This window comes from Tamandua tetradactyla, chromosome 13 (assembly GCF_023851605.1).
Source record: "Tamandua tetradactyla isolate mTamTet1 chromosome 13, mTamTet1.pri, whole genome shotgun sequence".
Taxonomy (NCBI): domain Eukaryota; kingdom Metazoa; phylum Chordata; class Mammalia; order Pilosa; family Myrmecophagidae; genus Tamandua; species Tamandua tetradactyla.
Window position 1 is genome coordinate 52,130,397 of NC_135339.1, and position 19,006 is coordinate 52,149,402.

Sequence of the window (19,006 nt, forward strand, 5' to 3'; positions counted from 1 at the left end):
AATAACAGCTTGGGTAAAGTACAGAAAGTGGAACAAAGTGTTTAACAGATAGCTCAACTATTATACTAGTCCCCCATGATGTTTTTTTGTATTCAGTTTTGGGGCATGAGACATTAAACAGCAGGCAGTCAAACCAGTTTACTCAAAGAAGAGCCATCTGTTGTAAGTGGATCTAAAGTCATTTCAGATAAGAACAGAAAGAGGAACTGTTAATTCCAGACTTCAGAAGATTCAAAGAGATATAAAAATGTTTTCATAGAACCAGTTTGTAGATGAGGATTTGGATTAAGTCTGGATAACCCTACACAGAACTTCCAAATGCAGTTTGTCAGACTGCTTTATACATGGGTGTCCATGTGGGGAACAGTGAAAGGACAGTGAGGGCTGAAATCTAACTCATATTTCAGTTGCCAAACCATGTACCCTCACTGAAGTTGAGCCCAATTAGAAGAGACAACTTTTTCTAGTTCATATAAAGGGGACAATTCTGAGGAGCTTTTTCTTTTTAATGAGTTCAGACACACTTTAAAATTTGCACAAAGGCACAATATGAACTAATGGTGATTCTGTCCTAAAGGCAGAAATAGGTACATTCAGAGAAATTCAGAAAGTGATTTTAGCTTAATATAAGAGATTGATAGAGCTATGTATTGTTTGAAAACACATTTTTTGAAGAGTAATTAATCCCACAAAGTGATTCCAGGAAAAGCTGGACAACTACTTGGCAGGGTTATTTTAGAGGGGATTTCAAGGTAGAGAAGGGTATGAGTGTATGTGTTTGGGTGTGTGTACTATCAAGTAGGAAGTTGAAACTCAATGGCCATTTCGTTTCTAGGATTCTACATGTGAACTATCTCCTCTTCCATTTTCTAGCTGACTTCCATGGTATCCAGACCCCTTTTCTTCACAAATTTACATCCTAAACTTTCCCCTGCTTAGCCAAATTCTTCTCCCTGCCTCCCTTTCTTCTCTTTACCCTGCCCCAATATGTAGAAAGCATACATATTGCATTGATACTTTGCATTTTTAAAAAACTGCTTTCTTCAAGATTTACTTTTTTTAAAAAACTACTTAAAATAGGATAAGGGTGGTATAACGGTGGCTCAGTGGCAAAATTCTCACCTGCCATGCTGGAGACCCGGGTTCAATTCCCAGAGCCTGGCACTCTTTCTAGTGTATGGAAGACCTTATCATTATCTATACTAAAATATTTTTAAGTAAAACAGCATGTTTTGAAAAAGAGGACATTTAGATAGTGAAATAAACTTGAAAAAACAGTCAATTTATATCTGAATGAGCAGTGAAAGCATGATATTGTATTAAGGAACAGAGCAAACCATAAGCAAAATATCAAAAGAAGCCAAGTTGTCTTCTGTGATTTGTCTTTGAGTCTTTTCCTTTCCCTTTCCAAACTGTCATACTAGGACTTCAGCCCTCATGCAGCCAAGGTGACCCTAACCTCCTTAACTCCTCTTGACCCCAAAACTTCTTAACTGAGTTACACTTCATGCTCAGGACTTTCTTGGCTTTTTCCCAAGAGATAAGTTCCTTAAGAAGACACCAGCATTTTAAAAGGCACCCTCAGTAATTCTGCTCAAAGGAGCAACTAATGGTGGAAATCATCCTAAGGCAGGATATAAGGCAAAGATTTTAGATTATTTGTGCCTTTCACTAATTAACAGTTAGGGCTAGCTTTTCACAGAGAGAAAAGAGCACAGAGAGAAGATCTAGACACCTGAAGTTGCCCAGTGAAACAGTATTTCCATATTCAAGCAATAAATCTAATTGAGAAGACACAGCCAAACGCCAATAAAAGGTTCAACCACCTAATTATTTTGAAGCCACTTTAAGGATACAACAATGCAAAACACCTCAAGCATTGTTTGTGAAAGATTCTTAAATAAGCTATGTCATACTGTAATTGTTCTCATAAGACAATTTTTAAAAAACTTAAATCAGTTTCAAACTATTTGTAGAATAGGAATAACAATCACTCTGAGCTTAAAATCTAGTAAAAAATAAATGACAGATTTATTGCAAGAAATATAATAAAGATTTTCTAGTTAGAGAAAATGAGAAATGCTTTCTACCTAGGGAGAAAGTATCTTCTGCTTTCTAGATACTCATCTTTTTTTCTTTTTGAAGGAAATAGATGGGTTTTTAAAAACTTTATATTTGTGGGCAAAAATGGACCGTGATCAAAGAGCCTATGTAATTATTTTCTTTAATGTTATGTTTTTCCTAGAATGTCTTGTACACAATTGACACATAAATATTTGAAACTTTTTTTAAACCTGTCACTCCTCCTTTAGTTGTGGGTGGCTGACATTTCATTTTTCGAATATCTTTCACACAGAATATATTATTGCAAGATTTGTCTCACAAAATTATTTCAAATCCTTCTTGTGTCCCACTGATTTTCAATCTATCAACAGTGGTACCTGATTGAATTGCTAAATAGTTTACTGGTCATGGGGTGGAAATGCCAACCAGCCATTGTCATCATTTAACCCGGGTACCACTCATTTAAAAGCACTGCTTGAAAACTGCTCACATATACTCATATAATTCTTTAAGTACAGGTCATGGGTTGATAAAAATCTACATCCCAAAGCACGCATATATATCAAAGCTAATAAGCAAATAACAAATCCAGAAGTTGGCTGACTAGAGTCAAATTAGATTATGGACTTTGTCTAACTTTATTACCTAAACAAAATAAAATGAAAAGCAATGATAAAGGTAAAGACTTGAGAAATTCTTTGGGGGAAGAGAAACAAACATTTAGAATATAAAAGCTTTATTTGGAATGATTACCTTGCTAGCAAAAATATCTAAAAAGTTACTTACAGGAAAAGTAAGGACAAAATTACAATGATTTCATCCATTTATGACAAACATTAGGACAACGCTGGCAAGAAGGCAGGAATGATCAAAGGAAAGAATAATAAGAAAATTATCTTTTAATAATGAATTAATTTTTTAATTGCCCTAATTTAGATTGCCACTTCAGCGTCTCTAGATGTGAGTCCCTGGATGTGAAGCTGAAGATATTTTTCCCTTCATGGAAGGAAGTTAGCTCTGCTCCTGAGGCTGCTGAAAGTTTAGTCAAATATGGTCCACTTTTTGTTTTCTGATCTATCCTACTATATATAGCTTTTTTCATATTATAATTAAAATAAAAGTTTCTAGAAATGCATGAGATTAACCAATATGGTACTTACGTTCACACTGTATGACATCTAAGTTAAATTGCTGAACAGCTCCCATGCTTATCTGTTTTAACTCACTGTCCAGTAGCATCTGCATTAAAGATGTTGACAAATGCTGGCAAGCTGACATGCAGGCTGTCTGGGCAACTTTCCCCTGTTTAAAACAAATAACGAAATCAAAACACAAACAAACAAATAAACATAGAAATATATCATAAGGCATCAGAAAAATTATATTCCTGGCATTCTTTTTGTTGCCTTTTTTCCTACATGAATGATTACTAGTTTTTCTGCTTCTGTATTCTGAGGGCATATGCCTTTAATATAGGGGTTAAAATTAATATTCTTGTTCACTTGTCCTTCTTAGGATATAAATATCATCAAAGTTCTAATTGCACAAAGGAAAATTAAAATACAAGTAGAAAACTCATTATTTCATAAATATGACATATGATAACGGACATGTTGCCAGAACATTTTATTTAAGTTTTTCTTTATATGATAAACCAAGTCAGAATAAAGGAAGGTAACAGTGTAATTTGAGTTATAATTAAACTGCATCTCAAATCCAAAATATACTTTGTGTCATAAGTCTTTGTTTCTAATCGGCACATTAATTTATAGCATAGCTTCATTTACTGGGGTAAAAAAGAGGTGCTGACCTACCAATAAGACTTTAAAATCATCTACAGATCCGCATTTAGTTTTAGAAATCAAGTTTTAAGTGATCCAATACTTTAGAATGTACAGCAAACTACAAGTAATTGTGGTTTCTTTCACTATTCGTAATATCACTATAAAATATTTCTCACTATAATAAACTTCTAAAACTCTACATGAATTTTTACTTATGCCTTAATTAAATTTTCTTAAAAGTAACAAAAATGTTAAGTCTAGATTACATAGCAGAATCACAATGTATCACTTTTAGCATAAATGGTTTAAATAGGTTTTACATTTCAACTAGAAGTTTTTATAAAAACTCCTGGGTAAAGTTTTCCAGTGTAAAAATGCTTCTAGAGTGGCAAATTCAATAGACAATTATAGGGCTTGATGATGGATTGACTCCTAAGATAATATTCAAAGACTGATGTATATGGTTAGAAATATTAACTTTTGGAAGGTAAATCATTCCTTAACAAATTGTTGGCCAGTGATATTAGTAATTACATTTTCCCTATTTATCATAAAGGCCAATAAAGCTAAAACAGAATGAAAAAATCCTCTAAACAGACATGATACAATATATTGGGGCAAAATCATTTACATAGCATTAATTTCTTAGAAAAGTAAAACTTTACATGCATTTCCAAGATGTTTACTGGACAATATTTTTTCTTTAACTTAAATATTTACAGCCAGACCAGAAACAAGCAACTTTTATGAATCAGTCTTTAGTGTTAAAACACTATGCATGGTGAAAAACAGCATATTTGAAATGGAATGCCAATTTTTCAATAAAAAACTTTAAAGATAAAAGCCGATGCAAACAATATATTTGACAGATACTGATGAACTGCCAAAAAGGAATGTAAGAAACAATGCTAAACCCAGCATGCTTCAAGATCCCGCAAATCCGAGAGGAATTAGTGTAGGAGACATGCAGCTTCATTCCCCAAGCAGAATAATATCAATATGAATGGGAAAGGGGTGGGAAGCAAAAAAAAAAAAGGAGAAATCAATGGCATGTCATTTAGTTACAAGGTGAAAGGCTTAAGAATACTTAATGAAAATGTCATTTTTATCTAATGGAATAACTAGTGCATTTTAATTTAATGTACTTTTCCATCAAATTAGCTCCATGCCTTATTTATGTTGCTACTATAATGTAAAGCAGATTAGTAAACTGCCAAGAAAAATTACTATTAAGCTTATTTCATAAGCAAACACATTGCACAATATAAGTGGTATTATTTTAAGGAAACTCTTAAAATTTAACATGGGTTCAGATACTACAAATGATTATATATCAATAAAACCAGAGCTGAAAGTGATGGTAAGAGTACAGAAAGAAAGGCTATTCCATAAAACTGCTGAATAAGGGTTATGAAAACACATATACACACATGAACTTAGCTCTTTATTTAAATGATACATAATAATAAATAAATCCTAACATTAAATTTCTTTTGATTATGTATACTAAATAAATACAGGCTTATTGTTCTCAAAGACAGAAACTTAAATATAAAAATTTTTATAAATCATCAAATGAAAGAATTTTAACTTAGAATTTAAGTTGATAATGTCAAAAGTTAAGATTCTTTACATTTTTAAAAATATCTTCTTAAAGATCTTTTTCACACATTTAAAAAATGTCTACTTCCTAATTATAAAATATGTACAAATATTCTTAATTTTTATCTATTAGTTATTTATAGACAGAAAAATTTTAATGTACCTAAAATTTGCACATCTAAAAAAATACATTTGGTCACTTCTGTTGCTTGTAGCCCTTGGCACACTTTGGTATGACCAAAATACTTCTCTCTGAACACTATTATTGCTGTTACTATGGATGCTGTTAATATCATTTTCTAGAATAAAACTAATTACTTTTTGAATCATCATTAAAAACAAGCTTTTTAAAAAAACAAAGATAAAAACAAAACAAAAAACTAGATCTTTTTATTAGAGATGCTGAGGTTTTTAATGTTATAAAAAACAAAGCCAAAATAATTAAGTGACTGAAAAAGCATAGCACATTTAACAAATTTTAAGCACCTGGAAATCTCCGCTGCCTTCACCTAAAAAAATGGATTGCAACTATTATTAACATTTTATTTCTCTTTAAAAACACAAAGTTCAAAATAAGTAAAAACACCTGCTAAACTTTATAAGGTAACTACTTTTTAACCCTTCTCTAACGTTTTGCTGAAAAACAACTTGTAAAGATAGAAAACCCCTAGACAAACTTCTTATATTTCAAAGGAACTTGTAAAAGAGAATCTGCTGACATATTAGATCCTTTTTGCATTACCCCAAAGCTTTTCTTTTAAGAACAATTGTGGTAAAGAGACATTTGGCTCCTAGGAAATTCCCGAAGGGTCAACCACATGCATCCTTCCATGGCACCTTCACAGTGCTGCTTTCTAGATCTATGTCTCAAAAGCAGCTTTCATCATTTACTTGTGTGTCAGTCAATATGATTTATGGACTGCATTCAACAAAGTCAAAGCATATAGAATGAGAAATATGACTACAATCTGCTAATTTGTTTTGTATTGAGCTACTTAAGAGTCAAAGACCTGATGTCAGGCTGAGACCAGCAACACAATTAACCAGCCGGTGACAGATTCATCCATCCTCCCTGCCAGGCTACGCCAATCAAAGACAGCATGAGGCAACATTTGGTGAAATCAGTAAGAAAACTCATTCTCTAAGTAACCTATGTGAAACCTTGATTGACACTTTTTGAATTTAGCTTGCAGAACAGAGCCACTCTTTACTCAATACTCCCCTACTGCAAGCTGTGAAACAGGCTTTTAATGCCAATCATAAAAACAATAAACCACAAACCACCAACCCTCAGTTTAAAAGGAATCAAGAAAACTCATCTATTTGTATGTTAAGCCACATTTCCAAAATAATTTACTATTATAGATTGGGCTAAAGATACTGTGTCCTTTGAAACATTATAAAATAACATGGTAACAAAAACACAACACATTTTATTAGATTATGGCTCAAAATTGTTTTGGTTTCAAAATAATGTTTTGACAGATCTACTTTAATAAAATATGAGAAATGTAGAACACTTAAAAACTAATTTGGCACATTTAAATTTTCATTTGAAGTTTCCATTTCTGCCTCACCATTCTCTTATTTCAAAGATCCAATAAAAAGGAAGGTTTTATTTCAAAAGCAATTATTTGAAAGGAATTTTCAATGCTGCTTTCATTCTCTCAACTACATTTAACATAAAAATGTGTTTTTTAAATCACAACCATTTTTTTTGTATTGCTCTACTCTTCCTTAATAATTTCAGGAGAATCATTTTCCCCATTATTTATACCCTCACAAAAGATCAATTCTCCAGATAAACTATTTTTTTAATAAGTAAAAATAAATACATGGACTCAGAAATAAATTGTGTATTGTATTTATTATTCTTTAAATTAACAACAGGTTTTTAAAAGGCCATGTAAATCTTGTCAGAAAAAATGAAAGCTGAAATAAAATCATGGACAATTTGAATATCAAACCTAACACTAGTAATTGAACTTATCAATTCTGATTCTGTATGGCTTTATTAAATTATATGTTAAAACAGTAAAAACTGCTATTCTGTATAAACTCACTACCTCTCAGTTCGCTATAAAATTTCAGTTATAAGACTGTGAAATAATCTTTACAGAGGAAAGGCTCAAGAAAAAGGGAAGTATTCTGATGAATTGTCTGGTTTCCTAAAGAGCCACAATTTCGGCCTTTTAAAGAGTAGGGGCTTTCTTCAAATGTGGAGTAAACACTAAAATTAGAAATAAAAAAATCCTTAATCTAGCCCATGATAAACTCTAGGATCTGTCCTGTAACTACTTGTTGAAGAGTGCTTTGAAAGAAAAAAAGCCTTAACTCTGAAAAGAAATGCCTAGTTGAAAAGTAGACATTTTAATTCAAGAACTCTATTATTGGGTAGGCCATGGTGGCTCAGCAGGCAGAGTTCTCCCCTGCCATGCTGGAAACGCAGTGTCTGTCTATGCAAGAAAAAAAAATCTATTATTCATCCTTCTATGTTATATGCAACCACCAACCCAAAGTTTTACTATAGGAAACTATATCTTGCTCAAATGTAAACAATATCATTAAATCAGGAAAAAGGACCTCTAAAACAATGAAAATTTCCCCAAGATGATGTCACAAATACACAAAGATTCTTCTACCTAATAAGATAGGTTTTAATCCATTTTCTGGCAGTACACTCTATGTAACACTGAAATGTAAAACACTGTAATGTTTCAGATTCCCAAGAATGTAGAATGGGTAAGTTATAAAGATTTAAATACCAAGATGAATTTCCTTTACTGAGTTTTAATAATAACATTAGCTCTATCTTGAAGACAAACTTTGAGATTATGCCAAAAAACTGAAAGGTCTTTCAAAATATACCCACTGCAATATTCCCTAAGTTCCCCCAAATACCTTTTAATATGTCTGTATTCCTCTTACTCTCTCTGTCACCATCTAACTATCCCACCAGTAACCATAATCCGTATAGTCAACTCTGAATTTCCATTTTACTCTCCAAGGATATGACAACATAAATGTTTGTACTTGACTCACACACACACACGCAGATTAAACAGAACAAAAATGACTTAGTGTTAAAAAAAAAAAAAAAAAAAAAAAAAGCCCAAACCAGGAAAAGTTCAGGGACACCGGTAATACATGGCACATTTCTATTTCTCTCAAAACTTCCTTATCCCAACCACAGGACTCATCAACCTTTGGTAGTTTTTGTTTTTTTTTTTTAATTTTTTTATTGTATAGTATAACATATATACAAAGCAAAGAAACAAAAAAGCTACGGTTTTCAAAGCACTCCTCAATAAGCAGTTATAGGACAGATCCCAGAGCCCATCACAGGCAACCATACACTCCTCTCAGATTTTTCCTTCTAGCTGCTCCAAAACATAGGAGGCCAGAGGTCTTAAATATTTTTTTATCATCACAATCGATTTTTCTTTCTTCTTTTTTTTTGTGAAAAATAACACACACACACACACAAAAGCTATAAATTTCAAAGCCCAGCACCACAACCAGTTGTAGAACATATTTCAGAGTTTGATATGGGTTAAAATTTCACAATTTCAGGTTTCCACCTCCAGCTGCTCCAAAATACTGGAGAATTTAAGGGATAACAATTTAATGATTCAGCATCCATATTCATTTGTTAAATCCCATCTTCTCTGCATAACTCCACCATCACCTTCAATCTCTCCATCCCTCTTTTCAGAGGTGTTTGGGCTATGGCGATTCTAAATTTTTCATATTGGAAGGGTCTGTCACTAATATGGGGTAGGGAGATGGAACTATCTGATGTTCTGGAGAGGCTGGGCTAGGTTTCAGGACTTATCTGGACCAGAGACAGATTCCAGGGACATCTGGAGGTTGTAGGTTTCTGGAAAGTTACTCCAGTGCATGGAACCCTTGTGGAATCTTATACTCTGCCCGAGGTGCCCCCTAGGATCAGCTGGAATGGTCCCAGTTGGGGGTTGGCAGGTTATGATAGATAGTGAGGTCCAACTGAAGCTTGTGTTAGAACAACCTCCAGAACAGCCTCTCGACTCCATTTGAGTTCTCTCTGCCACTGATACTTGATTAACTACACTATTTCCCCTTTTGGTCAGGATAGAACTGTTGATCCCATGGTGTTAGGTCCAGACTCATCCCTGGGAGTCAACTTCCACATCGCCAGGGAGACCCTTACCCTTGGATGTCACGTCCCACTTAGGGGGGAGGGCAATGATTTCACTTGCAAAGTTGGGCTTAGACTGAGGCCACATCTGAGCAACAAAAGAGGTCCTCCAGAAGTAACTCTTAAGCATGCCTATAGGTAGTCTAAGCTTCTCCGCTACCTACATAAGCTTCACAAGAGTAATCCCCATGATTGAGGGCACAGCCTATTGATTTGGGCGTCCCTAGAGTTTGACATAGCATCAGGGGATTCCCCAATGTAGTAGTCTTTTTTTTTTTTTTTAAACAACCTTTTGGCTTTATGGCATGGAGTATTCTCTGTAAGTATCACTACTGCTATTGTGGCATTCACAGGTAGAACTAGGGAAGCAAAAGTCCAGAAGAAATCAAGGTTTTGAAGAATGCCTCTGCTTCCAAACAACAGATTATAGTAGAAGCCCAGCAGGGGATAAAATGGTGGATGTTACAGGAACTGTTTTAAAAGTTGAAAGAAGGATCAGACTTCTACTAAAGATATGAATGAAGCTTATCTGGAAAGGACTAAGTTAAATCTGAACACAGGGTAAAGGATGATATGGCCCATATTTTAAAAGTTCAACTTCTGTGTGAGACCAAAGGGACAGTTGTTGATTTGGTGCAAAAGTTACATTTTGGGTAGTGTGTTACCTAGTTCAGCTTGTATGGTCAGTTTAATTGAACACCATAAGTACATGGAATCTTGAATAGGGCATGAGATCTTATTGGTCTGTCCAGGTTAGTGTGATGCCCTGAAATATCCCAGAGTAATTTGGGCAATGAATAAAAAAGTATTTGCAAAGTCCCCTTGGGGGACTGGGGAGAAAGGAGGAAATATTCAACTTCTCCATTTAGGGAATTCCTGATGTTCTAGCAGGCTAGTGGTGGACAACCAAATCAATAGGCTGAGCCCTTGATCGACTTGAGGTTTGCCCCTATGAAACTTAGTCCTAAAAAGGATAAGCTAAGCCTACTTATAATTATGCCCAAGAGTCACCCCCAGAGAACCTTTTTTTGTTGCTCAGATGGGCCTCTCTCTCAACGCCAACTCATTCTGTGAACTCACTGCTCTCCGCCCTACCTGGGACATGTCCCAGGCAACGTGGGACAGAACTCCTGGGATGAACCAGGACCTGGCATCATGGGATTGAGAAAATCTTCTTGCCCAAAAGAGGGAAGAGAAAAATGAGACAAGGTTTCAGTGGCTGAGAGATTTCAAACAGTCAAGAGGTTACCCTGGAGGTTATTCTTATGCATTATACAGATATCCCTTTTTAGTTTATGGCATATTGGAGTGGCTAGAGGGAAATACCTGAAACTGTTGAGCTGTGTTCCAGTAGCATTGATTCTTGAAGATGACTGTATAAAGATGAGTAAAAAAATATGGATACAAATAAATAATATGGAGTATACGGGGTAAAATAAATTGGGTAGACTGCAATTCTAGTGGTCAATGAGAGGGAGGGGCATCGGGTATGGGATGTATGAGTTTTTCTTTTTTCTTTTTATTTCTATTTCTGGAGTGAGACAAATGTTCTAAAAATGATCATGGTGATGAATACACAATTGTGATGATAAAGCCATTAATCACATACCACCATGTATGAACAGTATATGTGTGAAGATTTCTCAATGAAAGTATTTTTTTTTTTAATTGTGGATGTTGTATGCCACTGCTGCTCATAATAGCAGGAAGAGAAAAAAGTCACTTTGTGTTGTATAGCAACTGACTGGGAATATTTTTAATTCTTACATCTACCTGACAACATTAAATTGGATAGCTAGGAAAGTGATAAAATACTAAGGTCCTATAACTCTTCTCACTTAGCAAATGTAAGAAAAGCAAGAGAATGAACTTTTTCCTGTGGCAATTTTGAGTATGAAGGAAACTTTAATTAATGCAGCAGCTCTTTAATGGCAGAACCATATCCTCATTTCTTTATGTGACCATTCAGCTCAAAGTATCAGAGTATATGTTAAAAGAAAAACCGTAAAAAGTGTGATTTTTTTTCTAGAGACAACCATGCACGTAACATTCAACAATACTCTGAAAGTGAGGAGTTAAGTCCTTACAGATACCTATCTACATTAGGCTTTTGTCAATCTCTCTCTTTTGCTTCCAAAGAATTGACAGACGTTTTTCATATCAATGCTACCATCTTGATTTTCATAAGAAATAGAAATAGAGAGAAACAAGAAACAGAAACATTTACAACAACATGACACTGTTCTACATTGCATAAGGCCTCTTGGATGAAAAAAAAAGGAAGCGATCAGTGTCTTGGCCTGTTGCATTTTCTGTTATTTCCGCTTAACTTGCAAACATCCTGTATACAAGAGTGCACCAAAGGTACAACCTATCCCATTAACTCCACTCTGACTCTTTCCGATTTCTGTTCCCTCTGTACAGGGATGAAAAATAAGAGACTCTTGGCATCAGTATCAAGGAATTGAGAAAAACTCTTGAATGAGCTGAGACTCAGCATCAAGGGACCGAGAAAACCTTCTCGACTAAAAGGGGGAAGACTGAAATGAGACAAAGTGTCAATGGCTGAGAGATTCCAGAGTCGAGAGGTTATCCTGGAGGCTATTCTTACGCATTAAGTAGATATCACCTTGTTAGTCTTAGATGTAATGGAGAGGCTGGAGGGAACTGCCTGAAAATGTAGAGCGGTGTTCCAGTAGCCATGTTTCTTGATGATGATTCAATAATGATATAGCTTTCACAGTGTGACTGTGTGATTGTGAAAACCTTGTGTCTGATGCTCCTTTTATCTACCTTGTCAACAGACGAGTAGAACATATGGAATAAAAATAAATAATAAGGGGAACAAATGTTAAAATAAATTTAGTTTGAAATGCTAGTGATCAATGAAAGGGAGGGGTAAGGGGTATGGTATATATAATCTTTTTTTTCTGTTTTCATTTTATTTCTTTTTATTTCTTTTTCTGAATTGATCCAAATGTTCTAAGAAATGATCATGATGATGAATACGCAACTATGTGATGACATTGTGAATTACTGATTAAATATGTATAATGGAATGATCATATGTTAAGAATGTTTTTGTTCGTTTGTTGTTGTTTTTTTAATTAATATAAATAAATAAAAGAGACTTTTGGCATCACCAGATCATGGTTACAGAAAGTTCTAACTGCAATATCTTTCCCAACCATTTCTTTTCTTTCTCTTTAGGGTACCTTAAGTCCTTTTTGCTGTCCTTTTCTGCTCAAAATAAAAGGTAATTAGATTCCTGGGCCATGCACCCACTCCCACACCCCTAATCCCCAAAAAAGGTAATTAGAACTCAGACAATCTCTTAAGAACATATTTCGGTCTTTTCTTTTTCTTCTCCCATTTCAACTTTTTTCCAATTAACTCAGCAAAATAAGAAATATCTTCTATTTTTCTTTTCGTATTTTGCAAATATAGGTCAAAGAGAAGATAGCATTTGCATTCCTAGAACATTATCATTTCTACCTGTAAAAACTTAACTTTCTGCACATGGATCCTCTGTTGCCATCAGGTAGTAAACTGTCAGATGGTAAACTTTCATTTGTTTTAAGTACTGAATCTTCCTGTTCAAGACGGTAGGTACTTTGTTCATAAAGTCTGGACCAATGACCTAGTCTATTTCATTTATAACTCTGTTAGAGTAAAGTTATATGATATATGTAAGTATATATGTATGTATGTATGCATGTATGTACACAAATACATATGCATACATTTAGTCTAGGGATTGACAAGAATCCATTTAAATTATTTCATTTACATCTCTCTGGTCTGTTATTTACAGGTAAGCCTTAAAAGCGCTCTGCTCATCCATGAGCTTCTGATTAAAATATTCATGTGCTACTTCATTCTAAAAGCCCTTCTGATACTACTACTTCTAACTAAATCCACAAAGGGTACTGTTCATTAAAATTGCTCTGATCAAGAGCAATTCAAAATATTGTTCTCTATAACCTTAATGGCAGGACAGTATTTGATATTTCATGGTTATGAAATAGTAATTTAATAATTTAATATTAAAACATTTAATAATTTAATACTAATTTAAATATGCTATGCCCTATATACATATAAGAACTGTAATTTATGAAATTAAATTCTCACCAAGATTAGCCAGAATTTAGCTATAGAGACACTAAATTAATACATGCATAAGAGGATTTAAAGTCATGCAAATATGTTCATTTTCAACTAAGAAGCAAGATTCCTTTTTTTTTTTGCATTTACCTTCTAACAATGAAATAAATTATTTTTTAATGACATTAATAGCTTAGAAAAAATATATAAATTCTATTTCTAATAGTGGGCTAACACTGTTTTCAACTTTTTCATTTCCATTTTCTCTCAAAGTTCTTTAGCTCACTCCAATGTAATGATACGCTATCAATGGTTGGTTGGTTCTTTTTGGAGGAAGGGGCTTGTTTCTGTTGATTGCTATATACTTGCAATTGACTATAAAGTATGGAAATGGATGTCAAAACACGTCACCAAAATACCTGATTTTTTTTTATATAGGAAGAATTATCCCACATAAGTGATTTTTTCAAAACACTAGAATTCAAGTGACAAACCTTTTAAGATTTCTCATGCAAATTCAACTAAAACTGATCCCCAGATCAGTTCCTGTCTTCTTAAAAAGACAATAAGCAATTTGAGCTTTGTTGGATAGCAAAATAATCATCACTCAGAACAGTGTTTTCAATATGTATATGGTTTTTGATCTACAGAAAACCAGTCAGCAAGTTAACATGTGTTTAATAATTACCATATTAAATGAGTAAAAAAGGCCAAGTGAAAACCTGAGGGTCTTTTCACTGCAACAAAGTACTTGTCTCCTTAGTACTAGGAATTTACAGCAATTACTGGTGTATTATAGGGCCTTTAATTTTGTTTTAATCATTATTGAATTTATAGTTGTGTCTAGAGAGTTGCGGTGTGAATTACTGTATTATTCTTTAGTGGGTATGTGGAAACAATGAGTAAACACAAAAAATATTTCAACCCTCTGTCTGAGAATAAGAGGCCCCAAACTAGAAAGTATTCTATATTTGAAAAATAAATTTCTTGGTTAGAAAATTCTGATTTGCAGTGTACTTTCCATACTCTATAGAAACATGAAAATGATTTTTTTCATAATATATATCTTTACCACTTCTCTCATATTAATTTTAAAAATTATCAAGCACTTTTTCCACCTAAGACATTGTGCTGGGTACTACAGAAAATAAAAGAGTAGATACAGGTGTCGATATAAACAGATTCAATTGTAGTAGGGGAAAGAAGGCAATAGTTATAGTACAAGACAAAATATAAACAGGAACATAAAAGAGAAAGCAGCTATGTGGTTGAGCGGAATCAGCAAAGGCTTCATGAAAGAGGCAGCACTAGAGAAGGTCTTTGGAAGAGATCATGGATTTTTACTGTTTATAAATGAAGCCAAGGTAGAAAATCGAAGATAAATCCAGGATATAATAAATATGCCAGTTTAGGTGTTCATAAGGAGTTATGTCAGAAATGTATCTGGGAAGATAAGTAGAATCACTTTTTTTTGGTAGTCTGTGGGATTTTTACTTAATTCAGGAGAAAATCCGAGGGCGCCTGAAGTTACTGAACAGCAAAATAAAAAGATTAGACTGTACTTTAGAAAGAAGAATCTGGCACTGATGTATAGGGTAAACTGAAGTAAGGAGAGACTGCTGGCAGAGACCAGTTAAAAGACAATTACAAACAGACGAGTAAAACATATGGAATAAAAATAAATAATAGGGGGAACAAATGTTAAAATAAATTTAGATTGAAATGCTAGTGATCAATGAAAGGGAGGGGTAAGGAGTATGGTATATATGAATTTTTTCCTGTTTTTTTTTATTTCTTTTTCTGAATAGAAATGATCATGATGATGAATATGTATGTAACTATGTGATGATATTGTGAACCGAATGATCAAAAAAAAAGGGTGGGCCACGGTGGCTCAGCAGGCAAGAATGCTTGCCTGCCATGCCAGAGGACCCGGGTTCGATTCCCGGTGCCTGCCCATGTAAAAAAAAAAAAAAAAGACAATTACAACCATGCACACTGCCTCCCACCCAAAAAAAGGCAACTACAGTAATCAAAACTTGGAATGTCAATAATAGGAATAAAAACAGGAATGAGAGGGTACACACTAGAAAATTTAAATTTCAAATGCTAAATGACTTTTTTTTTTTGGCAGGTGGGAGCAAAACTTTAATGGATTAAGGAAATGAAGGTAAACATAGCAAAAGCTATAAATGTATATTTGCTTTCCTTTCTTTTTTCTGCTACTATAAAACACAAAATTACATAGGTAAAAATTATGACAATATGACCAGACTGTTTTCCATAGTGGTTGGCATCATTTTACAGTCCCACTGTCATGGTTAGGGACATGTGTCAACTTGGCCAAGTTGTGGTACCTGTTTATCTGATTGGGCAAGTGCTTGCCTGTCTGTTGCAATGAGGACATTTCATAGGATTAGGTCATGATCACATCAGCTGCATCCACAGCTGATTCCATTTGTAATCAGCCAAAGGGGAGTGTCTTCTACAATGAGTGATGCTAATCTAATCATGGGAAGCCTTTTAAGGAGGATTCAGAGAAGAAAGGTCCCATTCCTGCTTCGGCTGGTGAGCCTCTCCTGTGGAGTTCATCCAGACCCTCCATCGGAGTCGTCGGCTTCACAGCCTGCCCTGTGGATTTTGGACTCTGCGTTCCTGCAGTCATGTGAGACACTTCTATAAATTTTATATTTGCAAGTGTTCCCTGTTGATTCTGTTTCTCTAGAGAACCCTAACTAATACACCCACCAACAATGGAAAAGGGCTATTTCTCTGCATCCTTACCAACACCTACTGTTTTCCATTTTTTAATAGTAGCCATTCTAGTGGTAAATTGGTATCTCATGATTTTGATATGCATTTACTTTAGGCTAATGATGGTGAACATCTTTTCATGTGCTTATTGGCCATTTTTGGAGAAAGGTTTAATCAAGTCTTTTGCTCAGTTTTGTTTGAGCTTTTTATCTTTTTGTTACTGAATTGCAAGAATTCTTTATATATTCTGGATATTGAACCCTTATCAGATATATGATTTCCAAGTATTTTCTCCTATTCTGTAGGATATTTTTCATTTTCTTGATACTGTCTCTCTTTTTTTTGGCATGGACAGGCTTCAGGAACTGAACCCCGTTTTTAGCATGGCAGATAAGAATTCTGCCACTGAGCCATTGTTGCACAGCCTCTTAATAATGTCTTTTGATGCACAAAAGTTTTTAATTCTGATGTGGTCCAAAGTATTTATATTTTCTTTTGGTACTCATGTTATGGTATAAAGTCTAAGAACCCAATGACTAATACAAGGTCCTAAAGATATTCCCTTATGTTTTCTTTTGGGAGTTTTACAGTAGGTTCTTTTATTTGGGTCTTTGATTTGTTCTGAGTTAGTTTTTGTATATGGTGTGAGGTGAGGTCCAAAATCATTATTTTGCAAATGGATAGACAGTTTTCCCAGCACCATTTGTTGAAGAAACTATTCTTTCCTCATTGAGTGGATCTAGTACCCCTGTCAAAAATCAACTGACCATAGATGCGAGGATTTATTTCTGAATCCTCAGTTCTGTTCCATTGGTCTCTATGTCTGTCCTTGTGCCAGTACCACACTGTTTTGATTACTGTAGCATTGTAATAAGTTTTTTAAAAAATCAGGAAATGTGAGTCCACCAACTTTGCTCTTCTTTTTCAAGATTGTTTCAGCTATGTGGGGGCATCTTGCAATTCCATATGAATTTGAGGATCAGCGTATCCATTTATTAGGAATTGTTCAGGTGTTTTCAACTTCAACTGTGAAATAACTGTTAGATTTGGAAGAACTGTGTTTTATTCACACACTTCTCAGTCAGTCATAATTTCCTTTCTCCTTCATTCATTCCTCTAGTGTGTGCTGAGCTCGCTGCCCCGCGGGTCCCAGCTTGCCTCAACCATGGAGGAGACTCGGACACAGCCGGGCCATCTTTGGCCACCTCTGAACCTGTTTACACCTTGAGAATTTTTTTTTTTAAGATAAGACATTTCAGGATTTATATATTCAGCAATAATTTATCAGTTCTTATTCTAGTCCTGAAGAGCTCACAACTGGAGGTGAAAAGGATAAACAAATAAAGCAAAAAGCAAAATATGATAAAGTCATTAAAAAGGTAAAAGCTATAAGAATTCAGGAGAGATAGTGAGAGAGCTGGAGTGAGAAAGAAACTTTTGCATTGGGTTGTGAATTGCATTGGGTCATATTTCTACAATTAGACTTGGGATAAGGGCCGTACAGAAAACAGCACTTATGCCAGGAAAAGCACAAATAATCTCATAAACAAGTAATAATAAAAACTAATATTTTTTAGCGCATATTATATGCCAGGCACTATTCTAAACATTTTATGTGTATTATTTCATTTAACCCTCACACCAGGCTTTATGGGAAATATACTATCATTAAATTCATTTTACAGATAAGGAGAATAGCTGCAAAGTATGCTCTGTCATGGAGTGACCAAAGACAGGTTTCCCAAAGCACTGCACTCACCACAAATCCATCATAATATTAAGTTTCATAATCAAACCCCAGAGAAGCTTGAATGCTTTGCCAAAATAACTAATATTACCTTCAAACTTCCTTTTTCACAATGCTACAAATATATCAAAGACATTACCAAAATAATTAGTATTTAATATAAATACCTAAGCAGAGAAAAATAAGCCTGCAGGAAATTTATTATTTTCTAATTTACATGCTAGCTTTAGCTTGTATCTACTTACCGACATGGCTGCATGATCACTGCTGTTAGTCTGAGAAGGAAGTCAGCAAGGCAATCAAATAAAAAAGCAAAATGTATTCCAATAACAGCAGAAGCAGTGTTTTTAGAATAGCAGAAAAACAAAAAAAAAAACACTGTAAAACAAGCAAGTGGCTCTGTGTGTGCTGCTACAATTTAAAGGCATTCATTTATCACACAAATATGACTATCATTTCATGCTGAAGATTTATATGTGAGTTTTTACATCCCACTGATCAAATAAACCCTCCTCCAAACATTTGTCTATCTAAATTGTCTACTTAATCAAGTTGACTGTGTAGTTCAGTCAGGTCTAGAGGCAGGCACTGGAATCTGAATTTTTAACAAGTACCTATTTTCCAAAGTGATTCTAACAAGAAATAATAAATGTCTATTTATCCACAAATAACAGAAAAGTGTACTGCATATATGCAGAGGATAAATCAACCTGCTAACATAGCTTAAAATAAACTACTCAAGAAAAGATGATACAGGAAAATATTTTACAG

General features: G+C 34.3%; 1 protein-coding gene across 15 annotated transcripts in view; it reads right to left on the reverse strand.

Moving 5' to 3' along the window:
• The window catches only part of EXOC6 (exocyst complex component 6), a 250,477-nt gene that overhangs the window by 59,110 nt on the left and 172,361 nt on the right, over positions 1 to 19,006 (reverse strand). For 13 of the 15 annotated variants that reach the window (XR_013161620.1, XR_013161621.1, XM_077125426.1 and 10 more), the window contains 2 exons: positions 18,481 to 18,510; positions 3,225 to 3,366 (listed from right to left, as the gene is read on the reverse strand). Coding sequence is in view for 13 of the 15 variants with exons in the window: in XM_077125426.1 (XP_076981541.1) it covers positions 3,225 to 3,366; positions 18,481 to 18,510 (172 nt within the window). In the remaining 2 variants the exon portion in view is untranslated. The remainder of the gene's footprint in view (positions 1 to 3,224; positions 3,367 to 18,480; positions 18,511 to 19,006) is intronic. The other 2 variants (XM_077125417.1, XM_077125416.1) reach the window with 1 other exon arrangement.